This window comes from Phalangium opilio, unplaced genomic scaffold, assembly GCF_054372755.1.
Source record: "Phalangium opilio isolate 3A_F unplaced genomic scaffold, DU_Popi_V2 ptg000017l_1, whole genome shotgun sequence".
Classification (NCBI taxonomy): domain Eukaryota; kingdom Metazoa; phylum Arthropoda; class Arachnida; order Opiliones; family Phalangiidae; genus Phalangium; species Phalangium opilio.
The window spans coordinates 8735267-8758265 of NW_028324151.1; the positions used below are offsets into that span (position 1 = coordinate 8735267).

General features: G+C 37.8%; 1 protein-coding gene and 2 long non-coding RNA genes across 6 annotated transcripts in view; all 3 read left to right on the plus strand.

Moving 5' to 3' along the window:
* The first annotated feature begins 1749 nt into the window (after nucleotides 1-1749).
* Nucleotides 1750-5500, plus strand: LOC149702946 (uncharacterized). The gene is made up of 3 exons (XR_016381892.1): nucleotides 1750-2123; nucleotides 3579-3686; nucleotides 4553-5500. It is a non-coding gene; the product is annotated as an uncharacterized LOC149702946 (long non-coding RNA).
* A 6255-nt stretch (nucleotides 5501-11755) lies between these two features.
* LOC149702947 (uncharacterized) lies at nucleotides 11756-14257 on the plus strand. 4 transcript variants are annotated; one of them, XR_016381889.1, is made up of 3 exons: nucleotides 11756-12822; nucleotides 12884-13545; nucleotides 13606-14257. It is a non-coding gene; the product is annotated as an uncharacterized LOC149702947 (long non-coding RNA). The 4 variants fall into 4 exon arrangements; XR_016381888.1 differs by having other exon boundaries at nucleotides 11757-12822; nucleotides 12884-13323; nucleotides 13397-14257; XR_016381890.1 differs by having other exon boundaries at nucleotides 11757-12231; nucleotides 12689-12822; nucleotides 12884-14257.
* A 2941-nt stretch (nucleotides 14258-17198) lies between these two features.
* Nucleotides 17199-22999, plus strand: part of LOC149702948 (alkaline phosphatase-like) — a 30767-nt gene continuing 24966 nt past the window's right edge. Inside the window, exon 1 of the mRNA XM_089866856.1 lies at nucleotides 17199-17850. Within this exon, the coding sequence (XP_089722982.1) occupies nucleotides 17769-17850 (82 nt within the window). The 5' untranslated portion in view covers nucleotides 17199-17768. The remainder of the gene's footprint in view (nucleotides 17851-22999) is intronic.

Here is a 22999-nt window from a genome sequence, read left to right on the forward strand (position 1 = left end):
GATATTTTTAACCGAAACTCGCGCCAACGGGAGTAGGAAATATATAGACACTTTTTCATCCAAGATGAGGGGAAGAAAAATTTGAATCGAAGCCTTTACAAAAAAGGACGTAATATAGAGCAATTATTCGTTAGGCTTAGCAACCACACGAATAAGGCTTTCGAATCATTCATTCATCGAAAAATCATCTTGTAATCTTGTAACTCTACGCGTTCCATCATATATATACCCCTCCAAAAATTCGATACGGAAGAATGAACTCTGGTTTTTTGCTACAGTGTAAAACATTGGTGGTGAGAACTGAGAAGTTGGGGTCCGTTAGGCCAAGCTACTGTAACCAAAAGCGCTCCTGCATGGGGTGTCCGATACTTTCCGTTGGTGTACAAAATTTTGATTTTAGCAACCATCACTCCTGGAGAGACGCAAAATATGGGTAAAATGTCTCTGACCATGGGCAGAATTGTACAGGGTGTTTACGATAAGTCTGTTATAAATTTAAGGGTCAAACTGAGTGTAAAGTGTCAAATAACATGCATGGGGTCTTTACATCATTTATTTACGGAGATATGAGCTCCCAAACATTGATTGGTTCATTAACGTTCTTAGATTGACATTTTTAACCAGTAGAAGTCGCGTTAGACAATATTTGTGGGTGGGGTCAGAGCACAAGAAGATGACGTTCCACAAAGAAGTTAGCATAGGGAGCTAACAGTTCTGACCCTGAAACGTCACGTCCTTCTATCTCTTACTGGAGTTTCATCCCCCCCTAACGGTTGGAAACAGTTTTCTACGCGCAAAAATAACAACCAGAGAGGGGCTGCGTGACGTCAGACTATCTCTTCCCCCTAGCCAGTTGTTAGCTCCCTATAGGATGGTACCAGACTCCCAAAGGCTAAAGCTAAGTTGCAACGTTCTTGTTTCATTAATCGCCTTCCCTCAATTAATGAAAGTTCTCTTTCAAAAGAGGCTCTTTGGTGAACCACGATATTTCGCAAATGGAAGACCCCTCGACTCTTCAGTCCGATAAAAGACGAGCAGCGCTTCTTATCTCCTGAGGGATAGAGATAGATTCGAGGCAGTGAGGACAGAACATAAACCGATTTAGCTAAAGCCGAAGCGATACATTCAAATGGTTTGTGAAAAATAATCGGGGTACTTTCAGGCGTGCAATGCAGATCGGGGTAATAAGCTTTTCTCTTTTTCATCTCCGAATTGGACAGACAGAATATATTAAAGCTTAAAAGAGAGCAGCGGTACTTCGTGTGGGTGTTGCGCCCAAAGGTTAATTACTTGTCCTTTTCGAACCTCTTCCATTTCGTTTTCTCCCCTTCGGTCGAATTAAAATCCCCTTCACCAAGTTGCTGAGGGTTTCATTGTTTTTAATAGGATTAAAGGCTTAAAAATGTTTGTGTGTTTGTGTCTGTGGAGAATTCCTACTTTAGATTGAAGAAAACTAAAATATATTTTCCAAAAGTATAGGCCTAGGCCTATACACTATCTAAAAGATCTGAGACTTCACAAAGTATTTTCGGTCTATTGTGCCTTCGTCTCCTATATCTGACAAGGCCCGTGCATGGTGATATTTTTCCTACTCAAAAGTGAAATTTTAGTTTGCGACTGTTTTCCGCTAAAGGCGCCATTTTTCAGATTAGTTTGCCAGAAGCGAATTATCGCGAAATAACGTCACTTTTCGAATTTGGACAATACGTCACGTTGTTGTTGAAGCTAGCGTAATCCAAATTGCGCGGAAATCTGCTCAGAAACAGCGCCATCTAGGTTAAAAGTTAGTTAGGCAATCCCATACAACCAAATTTTCCACCTCTAAAAATAGAACCATGCACGGGCCTTGATAAATATAATAGGCAATGATTGTGTATGTTGGGAAGGGGTTTAACTTTAGACTCTCGAATACTGCGGGTGCACTTTTAAGTAAACACTTACAAGGAAAATACGCGTGGGAAAACATCAGGACCGTTTCCTTTTAATTGAAAGTTATAATCGCGAAGTGAAAATTTCTGATGAAATTTGTTTTGGTGAATATATAAAAATTTAAAAAAGTGTTTCTAATTAAAGTTCAAAATATTATATATTAATAACCGTTTCTTCATCATAAATTTAAAACTGTAAGTCTCTAATCTAACACAGTGCTAGATAAATAATCAATAATCGAAGAGAGAAATCAGCGAGCATCCCAATCTCCCAGAATTAAATGAGATTTACTTCCCATTTTTCCACCAGTTCAGTCGTCTACACTGAACAACGCACCTGTGAATTTTCAATCTTCTAGGGAAAGCGGTTTGGTCTGGGAGTTGATTATAAATCAATCAGTCAGGGCTTACATATTTGAGAGATCTATACGCATTCCTTCGTTGAATGATTACTACATCTCCACAACCCCTTGACTTGAATCTACTTCTTAAAGGGACTGTAAATAGCACATCGGCGGGTGGGTAAAAATTATTTGAAATACGTCAGAGTCACGTGACCGAGAAGAGGCGTGGTTCAAAGAAGCTTAGTTCGTTTTATTTCGAAAACAAGCACTTCAGGGAATTGGCGCTGCAATCTTGCGAAATACAAGGACTAGATGTCTAGATGTCCAGTCCCACACTATGTGGAGTCTTTGTATCTTGTTGTCACGTCGTGCCTGTGACGTATTACAAATCATTTTGACCGGCCCACCAATAGCTTCTTCGCAGCCCCGTTAAGTAGTGGATGTCCACTAGAAAGGGTTTTTAATTCTCAAGAAATTTTATTTTTTGGGTTTTAACGTTCATAAACTGTATCACCATTTAATATTTATATTTTAGAACAGTTGTCAGTGGTTATTTTGATAGTTAAATATATAAATTCAATTTAATTACATAAAATGATTTCACACAGTACAATTCTCATAGCCCTACTTAACGAAATCCGGAAAAAATTATAAAGTCCTTTTATACTCTATCAAATCCCTAGAGACTTCCTGAATAGCGTTTAGGTCTGCAAAATATTTTCTTAATTTGCTTTCTCAGTAAATTTATGACATAATTTAGACTGCATTGCACGTGGAGCTAAATAAAATAGACCTTATTTTTTCTTGCTGTTGGTCTAGAAAATGGTTTCTTCGCGAGAGATTGAATACTTCCGAAACCATTCCGGAAAAGAAAAGAAAAATCAAGACTGAGCGGCAGCGGCAATTCTTTTCTGTATTTCAGATTTAGGCCTATCTGGGTTTGGACGAAAAGAAAAACTTCACATTCGGAGAAATTATCTCTTCCTTTTTTCGTCTTTTTACTTCCTACAACGTGTTTATTACCATCGTCTGGGTTCAAGAAAATGATAAAAATCTTAACTTTTAGGCCAATGACAATAAGACAAAAACTAAACGTAATTCTGCCTTTCTCGCTTGTAATAGTAGTAAATTGGAAATTTCTGTGTGACAGGATTCGCGTGGTGTATATTGGATATAAACATCTTCAGCTCCGTACACGCGGTTGAACTCCACCCCCATCTTTATTTACAAGCGAACTTTGACCTCACCAACTAAACATCTTCCCTAATTTTTTTTGGCTCTAACGTTTATTCATGTCTTTGTTTAGACTAGGAAACTGAGAGATGCCGCAAACGTAGAGCTCCTATCTCCAGGGAGTGGCGCAAAAAATCGTGCAAATGCAAACTTCATGCGCATTTCATCAAGGAGAAATGAGGTAAGATGGAGTGGGAATGATGATGGGCGACCTGCGGCACTGAAACTCTCCTAGTGTAGCTTGCACACGCCCTGGGCCCTACTTTTCGGTAGGCGATTGTTAAGTGCTGCCGCGTAGCGCCATTGTATTTGTATGGAAACTAGCTTTTATTTTTAAGACAGAGGGGGCGTCCCTTACGATTCCGTCCCTACCTTGCCACGTTATAGCAAGAAGTGATATCCAGTTTATTAGGGAGAAGGTATAAATTTGCCACATTTCCAGCTTTATCTTCAGTCCAAACGTAGGTCCGGAGTTAATCCCCGACTCTAAATTACAACCAGCATCTCATTGGTTCTTGAGAACTCACGTCAGCGCGACGCGAATGACGAAAATTGCGTATTCTACGACTGAGGAGAATCGAAATATCCCGGCCTACTTTTACGTCTCCCCTTGTATTTTGAAAGGGGGACTAGGATTATGGCGCGTGAATACTTAGGCATCTTATACCTTCTCCCTAATAAACTAGATATGACTTCTTGTTTTAGGTATGGGGGTAGCCACTCCATCCCTCTCTCCTTCAAGGTTTCAAACCCTGGCTTTAACACTTCCAGAGAGTGTTTTTTTCTGTGGTCTCCCCTAAAATTGTGAATTGAATCTTCTCCTTCATGCATACTCTATGGTGTGCAACAACTAACAGACGGGATGGTAAAAGTTTAGTTGGAAGTTAATTTGACGACTAACTTAGATACTATTTTTCCTTATTTGTACAATACCTTCGACACTATACGTATATCGCCATGTGGTTTTCTTCTAATGCCTAAAGACTACACGATCTCTTTTGTATACGTTAAAAAGTTGTTTTGAGACTTTCTCCTTTTACTATATAGTTACTATGTGTGCGTGTGTATTCAGACTCGTGCCGAGCTTGGAGATTGGCTATACGGTGCAGAGACGACTAACCCATCTGGTAATAGGTGCTAAATGGGCGATTGATACAGAACATCTTTACTCCGCCAGAAGTCAACTTTTAACGACGAAAACTTTATGAGGTTTGGAGTTGGAGAAATAATAGCGTACAGCTTAATTACGTTAGCTTGAAAGGGATATTTAAATGGATAGGCAATCAGTTTTCATCGATTTATATTGGTAAATTAATATCCAAACAATTGATAAAACTTAATAAAACATTTCCGTTGAATTGATATTATTTAATCCATTTTATTCCCGATGTTAGTGCCAAGGCTTAACGCGCAACTTTTAACTAAGAAATCAGGCTCAGTATAATGCGTCATCTGCTTCAGAGTCGAAAATATTGAAACGTTTCAACTGAATCTACTCAGAGACCAAAGAGGGGGATTAGAAGGCTTGGCTGCAGACTGTAGTGTTCTCGCTTCGAAAGTTTACCGCTAAACTTCCGGCGTGCGCGCGCATCTTTCTCTGCCCTGTTATTGGTTTAAATCCGGTGAACCGGATATTAGAAAGATAATATAACAAAAAAAGAAAAGTGAAAACTCCCAAACTGCCTTACTAAAGCTGCAAGCTTCAACTCCCTTTCTTTATACCCTCTTTGCTGACCAGACGACGCATCATATTAATTCAGATTTTTCAGTTTAAATCGCGAGTTAAGCCATGGCGTACACATCGGGAGTAAGGTGGATTCAAAGTTTCAAAAGTTGACTTATAAACCTAAGATTAAATTTTTAATGAAAATGGAGATAATATTTATATTGTGTAGCGAATTAGCGACCGACCCGTCATTCCATTTACAAGGATTGAGGGATTTAAGTTCACCCTGATTATCTAATATTCAAAACGTTTAAAGTTTAATATTATCTCAATCAATTAATCAATATTCTAGTTTTATAAATATTTAAACAATCAAGCTAATTATTATCAGGTGCAATCACTGAGCGCAAATCATTCAGTAAGTTGATAAAAAAATAGTTAAAGTAAACTTTCGAAGTCCATTTCAGGGAAATACGAGTTTGGCACTATTTAAAACATCATTATCGCCTGGGAAAAAGCTTTAACGAGAACTTAAAAAATAGATAAGACAAATGTTTTGTATATTATATTACAATATTAAGTCGTCCAAGTCAATAATCATCAGACATGTTTTGGCTTCATCTTATAATCGATGAAACCAATTTCATCATTCGGTTTTTCCACGCTGTCAGTCAATATCTCGCTTTTTTCCGGCCACCAGATAACAAACCTCCTTATATCCAGCCCTCCCTCACCTCTCTCTTTATCTAGTCTTCTTTCCACCAGGGAGGAGTTGAAAAGGAGATGACTTCCCCCCACAACGGGGAGAAAGAGGGTATGTTGGAAAACGTGGTTATCTGATCTCTTATCACGTGGCAAGCGGTGTCAGAGTTCCCGCAAACTCGCACTACGAACTGCCCTCTCGTGAAAATCTTGATAGGCAAAAAATACTAAAATAGCTACCGTTGGCTGTAGTTGCGCAATCAGCACGTGACCTTTTTAATGTTAGCTCGTTCTGTGTTGAAGAAAGGGCGCAAATATACTACACTAACCCAAGTGACAAGAAGGAACCAATTTAACCACCCTGGACTTCGATACCACTGTTTGAATGTGCACTTGCGTTGTAGCAGGGAGAAATGAAGTAAAATGGAGTTGTAATGATGATGGGCATGCAACCTGCGGCAACGAAACTCTCCCAGTGTACCTCGCGCACGCCCCTATCCCAGGGTAGACGATTGTTAAGTGCCGCCGCGTAGCGTCATTGTATTTGTATGAGAACTAGCTTCTACTTTTAAGACAAAGGGGGCGTTTATTACGATTCCGTATCAAACGACCATATATCTAAACGCTGGGAATGCTAGGAGGACTACGGTGTCGTAGGTACAGAGGCAATGTTTTAGTTATGGGGATTGACACTCCATCCCTCTCTCCTTCAAGGTTGTAGAATAGAGCTATCTCAGCTGTGACGTCAGTACCTAGTTAAACCGTTACGGGTTTGGCAGTGGGCGGCCATGTTTGGTACCACTTTGGTTCTATGGGCAAATAGCATGGGTGACGTCACATTAAGGCTTCTGAGTTATACTACCCCACAATACGTCTCCTTTTCCAGTCCTCCCTGTTCTATTCTTCTTTCCACGGAAGCCTAACGCTAAGCCTAATTCACCGGGTGAGCTCCCACCGAAACAGGAAATCGGGCTAGGCTCCTATCCAAATACTATTAGCGTCGGGTTGCGCTGGCCCCCAATTTTTGCCCTAATTTGGAAGGGCGCTAAACGACACTGATGATTTAACTCTTCCTTATAATCAATCTCTGAGCGTCCCACCCCGATACCACCTTCATGGTTGGCCTATACACGAGGAAAATATCGGATAAAAGAGGCGCGGGAGAATTGAACCGAAATGCGCCTACTAGTATCCTCCCTCGGGGATGTTAGGGATCTGTGGGTGGGATTCCGAGGTAAAATATGTGGATGCTGGTAACACTAAAGAAGAGGAGAGACGAAGGTACACGAGCATCCTTCTAAAGGTCGATACGAATATTGTACTAAGAGATGTTTCGATGTTGGGGCACCCCTATCGTGAAGGATTTGGTTTGATCGGGCGATTTTGAGTCGAAAAGGTTACGAAGGATTTTGATTTGATTAGGGGATTTTGAGTCGAAAATGTTACGAAGGAATTTGATTTGATTGGGCGATTTCGAGTCGAAAATCTTACGAAGCATTTTGGTAATAATTTGGCGATTTTGAGTCGAAAATCTTACGAAGCATTTTGGTAATAATTTGGCGATTTTGAGTCGAAAATCTTACGAAGGATTTGGATTTGATTGGGCAATTTTTAGTCGAAAATGTTATGAGAGATTTTGAATTGATTGGGTAATTTTGATTCAAAAATGTTATGAAGGATCTGGATTTGATAGGGCGATTTTGAGTCGAAAATGTTATGAAGGATTTTAAATTGTTTGGGCGATTTTCAGTCGAAAATGTTACAAAGGATTTTGAATTGATTAAGTGGTTTTGAGTCAAAAAAGTTAAATAACATTATGTCCTAATGATTTCCGTAACTCAACCTGCAAATGGTTCACAAGATTCAGTTCATGTTGACCAAAGTGCTAAGATTCACGTAGCGCTGTTTGAGAAGAACGAGTCATAAAATGGAGAAGCCCCTGTGAAGCTCTTGGCCCATTTGACAATTATTGTAACTCCCTATTACTTAAGACGTTAAGAGGAAAGTTAAGGAAAAGTACGAAAAGCCCCTATAAGTTGGGATTGACTTCGTGGATAAGGATCCTTGTTTCAAAGTATGACTTCGGGTTTAAGAGGCTATTTTACGGTTTGTTATTTATTAATAAGACATTTCAAACAGAAAAGCTTTGCTACTATCAAGAAGGAATTTACTATACTATCTAATGGTTGGAAATATAACGCGTGTCGAAAGACATGCACTTACAGATAATATCGTTCGAGCTAAAATAATAATTTGCATTCGATTTGAGTGAAACCATCAACTTTTACAGTATTAACTTAAAGTCATTCTCTATTTGGAACTCCAGACATTCGCAAATTTTCGTGTATAGTAACGCTCAAATATAAATTGTTGAAATCAATGACTTCAACATGTTATTTACATAAACTCTGAAGGGTGGTTTGTTTTCGTTGTTATGGTAAATGGTTCACATACCTCCTTTAAAATAGTCCAAATATTCGATAGAAATTATAGATTTTAAAGGGATTTGGTTTGGGTTATCCATATATCCACGAAAGCGCAATAGGACTAGGTACTTGAAGTTTTCAACACATACAGCAAGAAGTGATATCTAGTTTATTGGGGGAAAGGCATAAGATGCCTAAGTATCCGCGCTCCATAGTCCCAGTCCCCCTTTCAAAATACAAGGGGGGCCGTAAAAGGAGGCCGGGCTATTTCGCCTCTCATCAGTCGAAAAATACGTAATTTTCGTCATTCGCGTCGCGCTGACGTGCGTTTTCAAGAACCAATGAGATGCCGGTTGTAATTTAGAGGCGGGGATTAACTCCGGGCGACCTACATTTGAACTGGAGATAAAGCTGTAAATGTGGCGAATTTATACCTTCTCCCTAATAAACTAGATATCACTTCTTGCATCAATTTCTACCAGACTTTTTAAAAACAAACTGTTTATTCCCAGAATACCTTCCATTTGTTTTTTGTTTTCTCGATATTTAGAATATTAAATCTATGGGGGTGTCGGAATGTTCGAAAATTAATTTTATTGGCCGGTTTCCAACCGATTATTTGAATAGTCGAATTTGATTTATTTCCCTCGTTTGTAATTTTGGCATTCGAGTCGCACTGACGCTGTTTCGATAAAACCAATAAGATGAATTTTGGTGTTAAGAGATGACGCAAAGCTAATTATAAAGTGACAAATTTATTCCTTCCTTTTACATTAAAATATGGCTATATGACTCCATGTCTTTATCACATAATTCTTTAAAACTGTTTTATTTTTAATCGATGAACCATTTTACTGATGACTAATTTTTTTGTGGCACCCTTGGAGCGACGACACTCAACGTTCCCCTTCACCCCGTCGGGACATTTTTTTATTACTTTTCATGCGGACATTATTCCATAGAGACTGGTTTTTAAGTTTCTGGCCGCCATTTAAAAAGATGGCAACAGATCGAACCCAAAAGACCATTCAGCCCGTCTATAAGTTAAAGGAAACCAGTGTACTAAATATTTGCGAAATGGGTTAAACGCGCGGACGTTGTTGCATAGAGAAGATTTTTTACATTTTTGGGCGCCATTTATTAAGATGGCGACGGATTGGAAAAATCTTTCTTAGTATGCTCCTACTACTTTTGAGTAACGTTCCTGCAAGTTTTCAGCCTTCTAGGTCAAGCGGTTTGGGCTGGGCGTTGATTATCAGTCAGTCTGTCCGTCAATCAGTCAGTCAGGACTTAGATTTATATGCATAGACTAGCTGTTACCCGCGGCGTCGCTCGCGTGTAATAAGAACTACCATCAAAATGATACAAAGAATGGGTAGATTTTACTGACGACTAATATTTTTGTAGCATCCTAGGAGCGAAGGCACTCGGCGTTGCCCGTCAGCCCGTCGGGACATTTTTTATTACTTTCCACGCGGACATTATTCCATAAAGAAGGGTTTTTTAGTTTTTGGCCGCCATTTAAAAAGATGGCAACAAATCGAACCCAAAAGAGCATTCAGTCTGTCTATAGGTTAAACGAAACCCGTGTACTAAATATCTGTGAAATCGGTTGAAACGCGCGGACTTTGTTGCATAGAGAAGAGTTTTTACATTTCTGGGCGCCATTTTTTAAGATGGCGGCGGATTGCAAAAATCTTTCTTAGTACGCGCCTACTACTTATGAGTAACGTTCCTGCAAATTTTCAGCCTTCTAGGGCAAGCGGTTTGGGCTGGGCGTTGATTATCTGTCAGTCTGTCAGTCAGTCAGTCAGTCAGTCAGTCAGGACTTTGATTTATATAGATATAGATATAGATAACCTCGCTTCATTATAATACAGGTAGCTCGAGAGTAACTAAATGTTTTAATTAACATGGTAAGAACCCAACATCAAATCAGTGCGATCTTTGTATTGTAATTTAAGTTTAAGCAAAGATAGACAAATATTTTCTTTTTCTAAATTACTAAACTATTTTTCGACTTCGGAAATGACATTTCCACGAAACACGAAAAAACGTATGGGTCGAATTTTCCAATAAATTCTATATTATTCGTTTTAGAATGGTCTTTTTCAAAAAACGCATGAGTCGTAAAAACTCTTTTCGTATTTTCGACAAAAAAAGACGGCAGAGAAAGAGATAGCTGAAGGCCGCCAAAAGAAATGAGAGAAAAATATCTTAATCTAACTTTCATTTCGGTTCGACTTCTTTCTTTTGTACTGGGTTTTTACTTTGTTCCAAAAATCCTCAAGACCACGTGATCAGAGAGACAGACACAATTAAAGAGTGCCAAACTTACAAGCTTAATTAAGAAAGTTTTCCTGGATTTCCTTTGAACTCGAACTTGAAAAAAATAGTCCATTTTTTAGGTTTTAATCCTTTAAAGGGGTAGTGACGGACTAAGCCAAGCATGGTATAGATTAAACTTAACATCCTTCTTAAAAGGATTTGCATTTACGATTTCAAAGATAAAACTAATACCACTACCAGAAGTGAGATGAGACTAGAAGTGAAGGGCTCTAGCATTGGTAGTAGATCCTGGCACTAGTGAACAAATTTAAGGATTTTATGCCGCTTCCATCGCGCCTACACTAGAGAGAAAAAAATTGGTCGAGTTCCAAAAACATTTCCTACCCCCTTCCCCTCAACCTAAAGCCGCAGAACACGGACCCGGCCCCTTGAATCTAGTTCGGCCGTCTACCGCCACGAGCGTCTCACGTTTTGGAGGGAAATTCAGAAACCGCTACTAGAGGGCCAACCGTTGGTGTGTTATCAAGAATATTCACTTTCGCCGAGTGAAGAATTTGGTTAGCTCAGTACTTCTAGTCTCATCTCACTTCTGCCACTACTAAATTATCTCGTTATTGAACGGATTTTGGTTTGCAAAAGGATAGTGACAAGCAATGGAATTGATTAAACTTGATATTCTTCTTAAAAGGCTTAGCATTTGCGATTTCAAATATAAAACTAAGTTAACTCATTATTGAACGGAATTTGTTTTTACCAAAAGTTCATACATAGAAGCAAAAAGTATACTTCATTGAAGATTGCTGGCGCCATGTAATATGGGAAACTCCCTTTACCTATCAGAATAGTGTCGACCCCCTTCTGCGTATGATCACCTTCACGATCGTACCGCAGAAAACATGCTTCAATAGGCTCATAAAGTACCAAGAATTAACGTTTGGATCAAAGAACATCTCCTTAATTTATGGCAGACGTATCAAAAACACCCTGAATGCATTACAAAGAATCCACTAAATTAAGACCTAAGAACATATGAACGGAAGACCGTGGGTTTCTATGAGCTCATACGTTGTTCAGTTGCCAATATGGCGGTGACGCGTGAGAATCGTGAACAGTGGGAAAAACATCAGAGGTCACGACCCAATTCTTTCTTTGAACGTTTTCAGAGTTCTTGGCTTAATGAAACCACTGAAAATTAAGACCATTGCATTCAAATAACGAATTTACAATTCAAACTATTGTTTTACATCCGTGTTCAATAATACGGTTTACTTCGTCTTCAAGTACCGTTTTTGCGAAACCGTAAGCTATCTTTGAAAGCGTTTCGAAATATTTTAAGCGAATGAATGTTTGGAATGCTTCTCTTTCCCAAGTGAGTTCGCGGGCGAGACAGATTGATCTAAAAATAGAAAATAACTCTCTAAGGTGGCCCGTTTATGATCCCGAGTTTACAAAATTTGACGAAACTATTAATATGAGAAATATGTTATCCAACACGTAACGCTGATTTTGAAACAACTCCTTTCTATGAATTCATCCGAGCATACAATTTCCTAGGGCCAGAGGAAGAAGAATTTATTTACTAAACTTCACAAACGTTTAAAAGGGACACTGAAATATATTCAAGATACTACAAAGAATGCTGAGTAAGACTTAATCACATACTTTTTCTTCTGGAATATAAGAATTAAAGAAAGTTTCATCGCGTTGAGTAAAACTATAAATAAAACTCCACAGCAAGAGCTTTTCGATGTAAAAAGGGTTAGACAACCTTCAGTATCGGGACATACAAGGGGGCTGATACATTGCGGTCTCTGCGCACTGTCTGATACAAAAAGACTATAGTGCAGGCTCCGAAATGCGAGATGGAAGGCAAGGTTTTACACCCGTGTCTTTCAATCTTGGTCACATCGAAATGGTCTATAGGTAGATTGCACGGATGCATGGTTGTTGCCTTCTCCCGAGACAAGGTCTAGGCAACCCTCAGTATCGTGACATTCCCACTGACAACTCTGCGCATTCTCTGGACCCAAAGGGCCTACAGCGCAGGTGCTAAAAACGGGATGTAAGGTAAAGTTTTACCCCCGAGTCTTTCCCTCTTAGGTACATCGAAGTGGTCTATAGGCGGTCAAGAGATTTTGGTTTGGAGGAAAGAGGTGATATGGAGTTGAAATGTTCGTTAACCTTGTGCGGCTAAGGAAGTCTCGAAGACTACCATGACAACGTTCCTACCTATGGTAGGGGATTGTTAAGTCCTGGCCCGTATATAGCTCTCATGAATTAGATTCTATTTTTAAGACAATCGTCGACGTTTACGTATCGTACGTCCCTACAAAAACGCAGAGGATGCTGGGAGGACTTTCTTGCCTTAGATGGGGACACAGAAGATTTCTACTCCATCTTACTTCTGTACTTCAAGATTTTGGTGACAGCTTCAGCAGGAACCATAATGGCTGCCATATCAAGGGGAATAGCGTAAAGTCTATCGCTCGTGAAACCAAACTATTGAACTGGTACTCGTTGCTCGTGGTGAAGCCCTGCGAAAGCTATGAGCTTCTACTCCTCTTCATTGTACCTTCTATGATGTCTCTTTAGATATTACTACGTCACAGACAATCGGACAGTTTGAGAATATGGAAAACACATGATTGTCCACCAATAGGAGAATTAAACTTAAGGTGGCAACTCGATATTCAGTTATTGGCATTTTTAAAATGAGACTCTTTGAATAAAGTTTCGTAAGTGTTAGATTTGTTTGGACTTAAGTTTAGTATCCCTTGAGAGTACCGTGTATGGTTCAAATTGATTTAGTGTATGGGATACCCTGGCACGATTTTTGAAAGATTTCCGCGAAAGTGGAAAAGCTTTAACTCTATAAAGAAGGGCTGTACCGGTATTGTCCAAAAGTGAAGAATCTATTTCAAATACAGCTCTAGGCGAATGCTATCATAGTGTGGCTGGTACGGCCATGAAAGAATGTATCGAAAAATTCTCTAATGCGTTAACCGTGTATTGTGTAGAGTCGACTCAACGGGCCCCAAAGCTTTTCCATTCTCTAAAGGCAGATGACACTGAAGTGCCGCTTCGCCGAGGAAAAAAAGGAAAAGAAGTTTGAAGCTCCACGCAGCAACCACTGTTTTAAAATTTTGAGCTCTTTCAAAGGGAAGATAAAAACACGTAGGCATCGTTTGGTGTTTCGAACAGCCTGGTGACATTTTTGGGGACCTTGCTTGCGCGTTTGAAGGGAATTAATTGCAGCATAAGTTTACAAGATATGTTCCATAAGTATAACACTTCCTATACTTCGTAATACTAGAGAATTAATAAGAGCTAGTTCGAGAACGACAAGCAGGAATTGACAACACTCGGTTAATTTTGCAGTTCATCTTATTTAGTCTGTCCTAAGCCTTTAACAGTGCCTAACCAGGCGCCGCTTTACGAAAATCTATGACGCTTCACCAACGTCACTTCATGAAAAGCTCTCAGTAACAAACTTATGTAGCATATCTTATGAACTTATGATTGCAGGCTAATATGTTCTTTCTTAATTGAAGTAATGAATTTTAATCATGTATCCATCTGCAATATTAAAGAATTTTGGAGCAATTAAGTATTCATACAGAAACGTACAAGTTAGGCCTGACAACATCTCTTGAACCGAGAGATCCAACGTGTTGGCTTCAATTTAAAAACTTAATTGGTCTTATCTTCTTTAATATTGTAGATGGTTTTCATTTTAATTTGTATTAAATTTTATACGATTTCCTAATTAAAAATAATTTAGCCTGAAATTCTACTTTAAAGCTTATGTATCTTCGAATTTGCGTTAGCACGAAACTATATAAGCCCGGAGGACCTGGTACAGAGTTGTATGTACAATGAGACCTCCTCTGTAGGACCCTAGGCATGTTACAACACAGTCAAAACTCTAGGCCCTCAAAAATTGCATGTATCCTTAAGTTTACTACATATTAGCGCTTATTTAAAATACTCCAAGCGTTAGTGCGTAACTTGAAAACAGTGTTCCGGACGGCAAAATTTCATAGAAGTTAAATTTTCGACTCGAAATCACCCGAGGAACATCCCCCCTTTATTTGTAACAGACCTTTCAGAAACACCCTGTATAATATTGTGTTTGTAAAAGTTACGTGAACAGTTTTAACTCCGATCCCAATCTGGATTAACGATTGTGTGATATTCAAATTGACTCGTTAAATCCCGTTTCGATATTTGCAAAGCTTTTCCGCTTAAATTTTAAATTAATCCGAATATTACGGGGATTAAATAAAATCCATAGATCAATCGGATTTATCTTGAATTTAGGTTTCATATGGTTTCATCATAAGTGCATTATTTCCGCCATTGTACTCACAAATTCCATGTTGTATGCTGGGAAGACACAGGAAGATATTTTTGATCTTTTCCGCCTTGTATTTTAAATATAGCCTCAAATATTGCAAGGTTATAACCGAATAACAATTGGAATAACTAAAAGATATAAAATTAAACTAGGTCAACAAAAACAGTAATTTATAGAGATTCAACTCCCCAATTAACGATTTGTTCTTGATTTATAATACAATGTTTTATCAGTTTTACTAGAAAAATACTGTAAAAAGTGGTAAAAAATTAGTAATTGTAGATATTATAGTTGCTTCTTTCATTAATTGTTAATTATTAGGTTAACAGTTTAGAGACAAATTCTTATAAAAGAGAAAAAAGGTACTTAATTAACTTTTTAAAGGGAGGGTGAAGTGGAAAATTAAGTGATTTTTCTATAGATTCTTCTACTAATTATAAGACCAATCTGCGTAATGAAACATCCAGGAAATACTTCCTCCGAACATATTTAAAATTCAAATTATTTTGAGATTTCATAGGAAATTTTTAATTAGCACCTCCGACCAATTGCGTAACGTCTGCCATCTTACTCCCGTAACACGATCCATCTGACAATCAAGGAGTGGTACGTAAACTTTGTTAACAAGAAGGCGATTGGTCAGAGGTGCTAATCTCAAATTTTACCTATGAAATCTGAAACTAATTAGAAGTTTAAAATCATTCGGAAGTATTTCTTGGATGTTTCATTATGCAGATTGGTCGAATAATAAGTAGAAGAATCGATAAAAAATCCCTTTATTTTCCATTCCATCTTTCCTTTAAAACGCTAATTTATAGACATTCCAATTTTAGGAAAAATTAAAATCCAATTATCAATTTGTCGGTATGTTATAATGAAATTCATTAATTAAAAACTTTACTCCCAAAAATCATTAATATTTATAGAATTATAGTTTGGAGTCAAATTCTTATTGTTTTTTATATAGTTTTTTTAATTATTCAGTTTTCTTAATTGAATTAAAACTATATGTAGAACATATGTGACTTCCTTTGACGCAATGTGCAGGATGAGACCCATGTTTTTGGTTTTATTATGATTTGATCATGAGGTAATTGATAAAGGTAAGGGTAAGGTGTGTTTCTGTTTTGGCGAATTTTGACACTTGAATACAATTTAACCGCAGCTATAAGCCTTAAAACACTAATAATTTATCCAAGTTGATACAGTACAACCCTTTCGTAATCCCTTTAAACTTAAGAACAGATTTAAAGAGCTTAGAAAGTGAGAACCACCTGTCAATATACTAAATAAATGTTATGAACTCCAAATCCACCGATTTTCCATATTCCTTACATACAGGGTGTTTCTGATAAGGCTGCCATAAATTAAGGGAGGTGTTCTTTGGGCGATTTTGAGTCGAAAATGGTCTATGATATTTTTCCGTCCGGGCCACCGTTGTCAAATTATGTCTTGAGTGTTTTAGGGATGACCCCTTAATTAAATTAGTATTCTCTTTCAGTTAAATAAATTTTAGGGTTCACCCCTAAAATACTCCAATTTTAACTTTAAACATAAGTTTATAAGATATGCTCCACAAGTATGACACTACCTATACTTCGTAATGCTAGCTAGTTCGAGAAGGACAAGTGAGATTAACTACACTCGGTTTTGCAGTCCATATTCATTTTTAGTCTGTACTAAGCATTCTGCCTTTCGACAGAGCTTTACGAGAATCTACGACGTTTTAACTAAGTCACTTCATGACAATCTCTCAGTAACCAGTGACAAACTTTTGGAACATATCTTATGAACTTAGTTTGAAAACAGTGGCCCGGACCTCAAAATTACATAAAACATTTTTGATTCAAAATCATCCAAACAACATCCCCCTTTATTTATGGCAGACTTATCCGAAAAACACTCTGTACATAATCTCAAAAATTGCTTCCATATTCACTAGACTTCACGCGCAACCCACATACCAAGATACTTAAAAGATAAAACTATACAGTATACAACATAAACCCTGACTCCTTCAGGCTGCAAGATATTCAAATCTATACTGTTCTCCCTGGCAGTCCTTTCTGTATTACTGAACCTTATACCAAAAGGAAAACTTGGATAAGGAGTTAGGCCTAATTTTCAAGGATTTGAGAGAATACAAATTGGACACGTGTATGGAATCATCTGCGCGCGGAAATTTAGTTGTGGGAGAGAAGTGGCGGGGTATGGGATCAATCTGGTTTCAGCGCATGCGTCAATTTTGGCCCTTTTCCGTGCATGACTCCAGTGACTCCTCCACTTTTTGGCGCTCTGAGAAGACCGAGTTCTCTCTCTCCACACTCCTATCATCTGTCAAATTAGAAGTTTTGGAGATCGGGGCATAACGCCTTTAGTCAGCTCTGCTAGACGAGTTTCGGAGTTTCCCGCGCGTATTTTTGGCGCGAAAAAAGGGGGAAGCCCGCGTTATTAACGATATTATAAGAAAGATTAGAAGAAGAAAAAAAATGACAAGGCAAATGGTTTATATATATATTATATAGTTAAGTCCCTAACTAAGGACCTCTTTAATTCTCCTAACATAATAGCCGCTGGAGAAATAGAAAAATACTACTTCTTTTTCCAAGTTTTTATGGAGCTAAGGATCATTAGAGGCAATTGATCGTAATTACGGAAGTACTGAAAGCAACTAACTCGGAACAACTGGGAACGTTGCTTCTATAAGCTAGTTATTGATGAAAGACAGTTTCTGAAAGTTGCAGCTAAAGTCGGAAGAAACGTGGTGAATGTTGTTTGTCTAGAGGAAGTTAGCATCGTATCTGTAACGGAGACGAGCGGGTTATGGAAGCGTCGCTACAATCAAGAGTTTTCTGGCCTTCGTTATGGATCATGTGTTTATCTTGGAATATTGTCAGCGCTCAAGGTATGTGCCAATTAAAGTTTTATTGTTTAAGAACTAGAAGTTGGTGTTTTTATTGTAATTGATTTAGCGTGAATATTTTCTTACCTGACAATTTTTTAAAAATATATTCATTTCAATTGAGTTTTTTTGAGAAAAATATATTTACTTCCGGATCTAATATAAAGTATGTCATGTCATTATCAGGGCCGTCGAGAGAGGGGGGGGGAATTCGGTCAGATTTCCTGGGGCCCGTACCTTTTAGGGGGCCCGGGTCATTTGAAGGGCTGTCTTGATGGGGGCCCGCAAACTCTCTCGACTGTTATGTTCATTATAAGTTCAAAACCAAAGTTCTGACAATGATGAATGATAATTATAAAAATGTTTAAGGAATTGACCAAAACCGGAGTAATATCTATCAATTACGACAGAGTTATAAATTTTTAATTTAAAATTATTCTTAAGTATAGGTGCAAGTATTCAGGGTTCAATCGAAAAATAACCCAGTTCAATAGAAAAAAACCCCATGGGTTTTACCCACTTAATAAAACCCATAACTAAAATCTTTTTGATGAATAAATGCTAAAATATTTTCTTTTTAAAAATAGTTTAAGAGATTTATTGTTTCAAAAGTATTATTTAATAATATTTATTTTTTTATGAAACATTTTATACTTTTGAATGGCAACTACTACAATTCACGCAACTGCTAAATATAAAAACCAAATAAAACTAAAAAAAACCTAAAAACCCCAGTTGAGAAATTTTAGCGGTCTAGAGAGATGAGTTCGGTCAATTTCTTAAAGTCTAATGTTTTCATGATTTTATAATAAAATTTCGACTATTACAATAAGATTTCCGTCTATATTAAAAGTTTGTGAGAAATATTTAGAAAACAGATTAGTCCCATAAGAGAAGCGTTAAGCCTGCATAAAGTTTCTGAACGCCAAACAGTTCTTCAACAAGATATTTCTTACCTCTATTAACAAAACTACAACGTTTTACCTTCCCTTTGACTTTAAAACTAAAATTTCCTAATTATTAATTTAATATTATGACGTTACATTAATATCTATATGAATTAGGGTAAACTATACTTGACTGGGAGTCAAAACCAGAGATACATAGTCCCATATATTTTCCTCTCTCTATAACCTCTCAGCGTGGTTCGGATCAAATCTGCGGAAAATTACAAGAGCCTGTGTCTCTAAAACAATTACCGTATTTTTTCGCTACCAGTTTCTTAATTACTAGTTATAAGGCGTGTTTTCACAAGGCGTAAAGTACTTTTTAATTTGGTAGAAAGTCTGAACCGTTTCCGCGACAGGTTTTCACTAGACGTTATCTGGTGATTTGTAACTATTTCACAGCTTTATTTAGCGCATGCGTACAAGACAGTCAGTGATTGGCCAATATTACGCGTTAATTTAAAATAACGGCCGAAAGATAGAACTTCAATTCCGTGCATTTCCACGTAAATTCGCTTGTGCGTAAAATGTTTCTACGGAAATTCCGCGGAAGGTCTTTTCCGACGCGTTTTTCACAGTGAAAACAGGCCTTTACGATTATTGTATTTGTTTTTTTTTCCATACAATTTTGTGTTCCGGAGAAGGCCATATATATTTTCGGTTTCTTTTCTTATATTCGAATGATAAATCAATGGAATAGAGTCTGTTCATTCCTTTTCAAGCGCATTGGAAAACACATTAGGACGAAGTTTAACATTACGTATTAATCCTATTTTTTATTTCGCTGTTTTGTGAACTACGCTTGACTTGAACAGCAATAAATGTTTAACTTTTAAAGAATTCAGTCGAATCTTCTTAGATACAGTGTAGCTGAAGACAATCCAATATCATACAATTCATAGTTTTCATTTCGAAACAAACTTAGACAGACTTCTGCGCGAACATGACGACAGAGAGCTAAACAATCTTATTGGACGAATCAGTGTGGTTGTTGGGAGTGTGGGGCACTCCTGTAAGTCAAGCTTCTGCGCGAACAAGGAGTAGTATATCGGGCCCACACCACACCCCAGGGGATGGGGTGTGTTGTGGGCCCGATATACTACTCCTTGATTCTACTTTCTTAAGTTCCATCAGAAAACTTAATTGCTTGTAATCTCTTGTCATATAATAAATTAATACATGATTCTACTTGGCAATATATTCATTATTTTACATGCTCTTTCAAATTTAAAACAACAAGGCCGTAATCTCATTTTTAATTTTGAAAATAGTAGCTAGTGAGTGGCTTGATCTGAACTACTCTATCTATGAACAGACGTTAATTAATTCAGTTGGGTTCCCAAGTGATTTATAGAGAGCTCTCGATTCGGTTTAGTATGAAAAGGAATTATGGCCGTGCACATTGCGCTTGTACATGTGTAGGGGTGTTAAATTTTAAATTACAAAAGACTATGGGTGGTATAAGTTTCCCCTTCTCTTTTCACGAGAATAATTTTAATTAGAAGCAATTAATAAAGGGATTTGGGCTTTTATTAATTAATAAATTATATATGTCAATGCTAATTAGGAATTTTTCCGGAGATTATGGAAGTGCACTGAACTTAATTTAAATGAGAACTGACTATAGAAAAGGGAAAGTATTATCTGACACTGTCTCTTGGATTTTTCCTCAGAATAATCGGTTCAGCATCTAAACTTTCTTAAAGGAGTAGTCTCACGATATTCCCGTGTTGTTCAGGGTAGGTAAGATGAGTATGAGCTCAGACCACCGTCCTAACCAAGTAACCATGGACAGGCAAAGTAGTATTAAACCCGCGTCAACAAATGGCAATGCGTAGCACGCGCCATCTACCGACCGCAATTTACCGCCGAATTTTACTAGGGTTGATAATGAACTTGTGACACCCGCCACCACAGCGCTAGGGTTAGGCGTTGCTCTAAGCATGGACAAAGCAATACGGAAGGACCGATGGCAGCCCATACTAAGCGAATAAACAACCAATGTTAAGCTTCTTTCTCCCTTTTCAGCCCCAAAATGGAAGGGGTTAAAAAAAAAATACCGAGTCAAATCCCGGAAAAAGGTAGCGCCATCTAGACAAAATAAGGCGTTAGCTGCTTCCCTCTTTAGAACGTTGATTCCCCCATATCCCCCCACTATCCGGTTTGCTACTATCTCCCTCTAGAAGGCGAATTAACAAGTATTGTTCAACTTTCTCCCTCTGCCATCGGTGACCGGTCCTTCGGTAAGCTCCCTAATCCCTATTCAGTTGCCTGTCCATGGTTAGGTGGTCTGAGGTTTGAGGTGCAATACCGCTCTTCTTAACTAACTATAATTACAAGTTTATATTTTACAAAGAATCTACGTTTTTGTTTAATAAAAATAGACTATCGTAAAGTTCAATGATAGCATTCGAGAGTTTAAGAAACTAACCCAAAAGTATTTTCGAAAACGTATAGCTTACTAAACGGTGCAACAAGAAACACTCCTTTTCAAATTTTCATATTCAAATTAGGCTTGTAGGCATGTATTTGACAAATTCATACTTAATGTAGTGGAAGAGATTTTAAAAAGCGGCTGCTTATCAAGGGACAACTTGTTTTTAGGTAAATAGCGCAGGCTATCATAGTAGGGTATCAGACTATTTCATAAATTACATACAGAGAAACGAACACACTAGGGCGATGCAGCTATTGGGGTATTCTACCTCTCGCTAAGAAGCACCGCTAGAGGCAGTGCGAGTTTGCAAGCCTCCTTCTTCGTGTAGTGAACTCGGGCTCCGTCGGGCGTTGCTTGGAGAATACACCAATGGCGGCCTCTCTCTGTGTCTTAGTTTCTCTGTATGTAATTTCCGATATACCGAAAGAATTAAAATTTGTTTCTTTAAACTTAAAATGAAACTATAATTAATAAGGGATGAAAATTCAAAGTTGACTAAAACTTATTTCTTTAAACTTTCAAATTCAACTATAATTAACTAATTTCCGATATACCGAAAGAATTAAAATTTGTTTCTTTAAACTTAAATGAAACTATATAATTAATAAGGGATGAAAATTCAAAGTTTACTGAACGATATAGACTTGTATAGGCTTGGTAAGCCCCAAAAATTAATATCGGAATTGTTTTATTCATAAAAATAAACTTGTCAACTTTATAGGGAACCTGCATGAAATTTTATAAATTGCCACAACTTTAAGCATCTTCGAATTTTTTATAAATTTTTTAATTAAATTGGGACCATTTTGGTCTTTTTGGGTATAAGTTCAAAGTCGCGGAAACCAAAAACCATTTTTTCAAGAGGTTTGTCCTTTAATGTATACTAGTAAAATATCACCCTAATTTAGTATTCAAATATTGAAATGATATGCGGGAAAAATAGCAAGAAAATTTGGTTTTCTTTCCCAAAATTACTTTGAGAATTTTACGGATACTTTCACAAGCTACAAGTATTTTTCATTAGCCCGCTTTAGATTTTGTTTGCAACAAAGAATTACAGTGATTGAGAAGGAAATAGGTCTAACACGAGTAGGTGACCAGGGCTTAGGAGAAAAAGAAGTATCTTACTTTCATTAATTATATCAAGAAGCGATATCTAGTTTACTAGGGAGAAGGTACAAATTCGCCACATTTCTAGCTTTATTTCCAGTCCAAACGTAGGTTCGGAGTTAATCCCCGCCTCTAAATTACAACCATAATCTCATTGGTTCTTGAAAACTCAGGTAAGCGTGACACGAATGACAAAAATTACGTATTTTTCGACTGAGGAGAGGTGAATTAGCCCGGCCTCCTTTTACGTCCCCCCTTGTATTTTGAAAGGGGGACTGGGACTATGGCGCGCGAATACTTAGACATCTTATAACTTCTCCCTAGTATACTAGATATCGCTTCTTGATTATATCGTGAATTTCTGTGAAGTGCGCGAGGGCGGTTAAACGTTTAATACCTTTAGTTTAATTAAATTTTGATAGATGGCACTCTGAACCTGAGCCAGTCTGGTTGTTTGGGGTTCCCGCTTTCAAAGTCGGGCTTCAACCCCTTAAAGGAAAGTTAGAGACATGTTTAATAGACCATTCCTGTATTGCTATAGGAAAATCAAACAGCACAAGAGCCGGGCCACCATATTAGGCTAAATCTCTCGCGCCAAAAAGCACCACAAGCGGCAGTATGTGAGTCGACTAGTCTGCCGCGTGTAGCGAACGCGAGC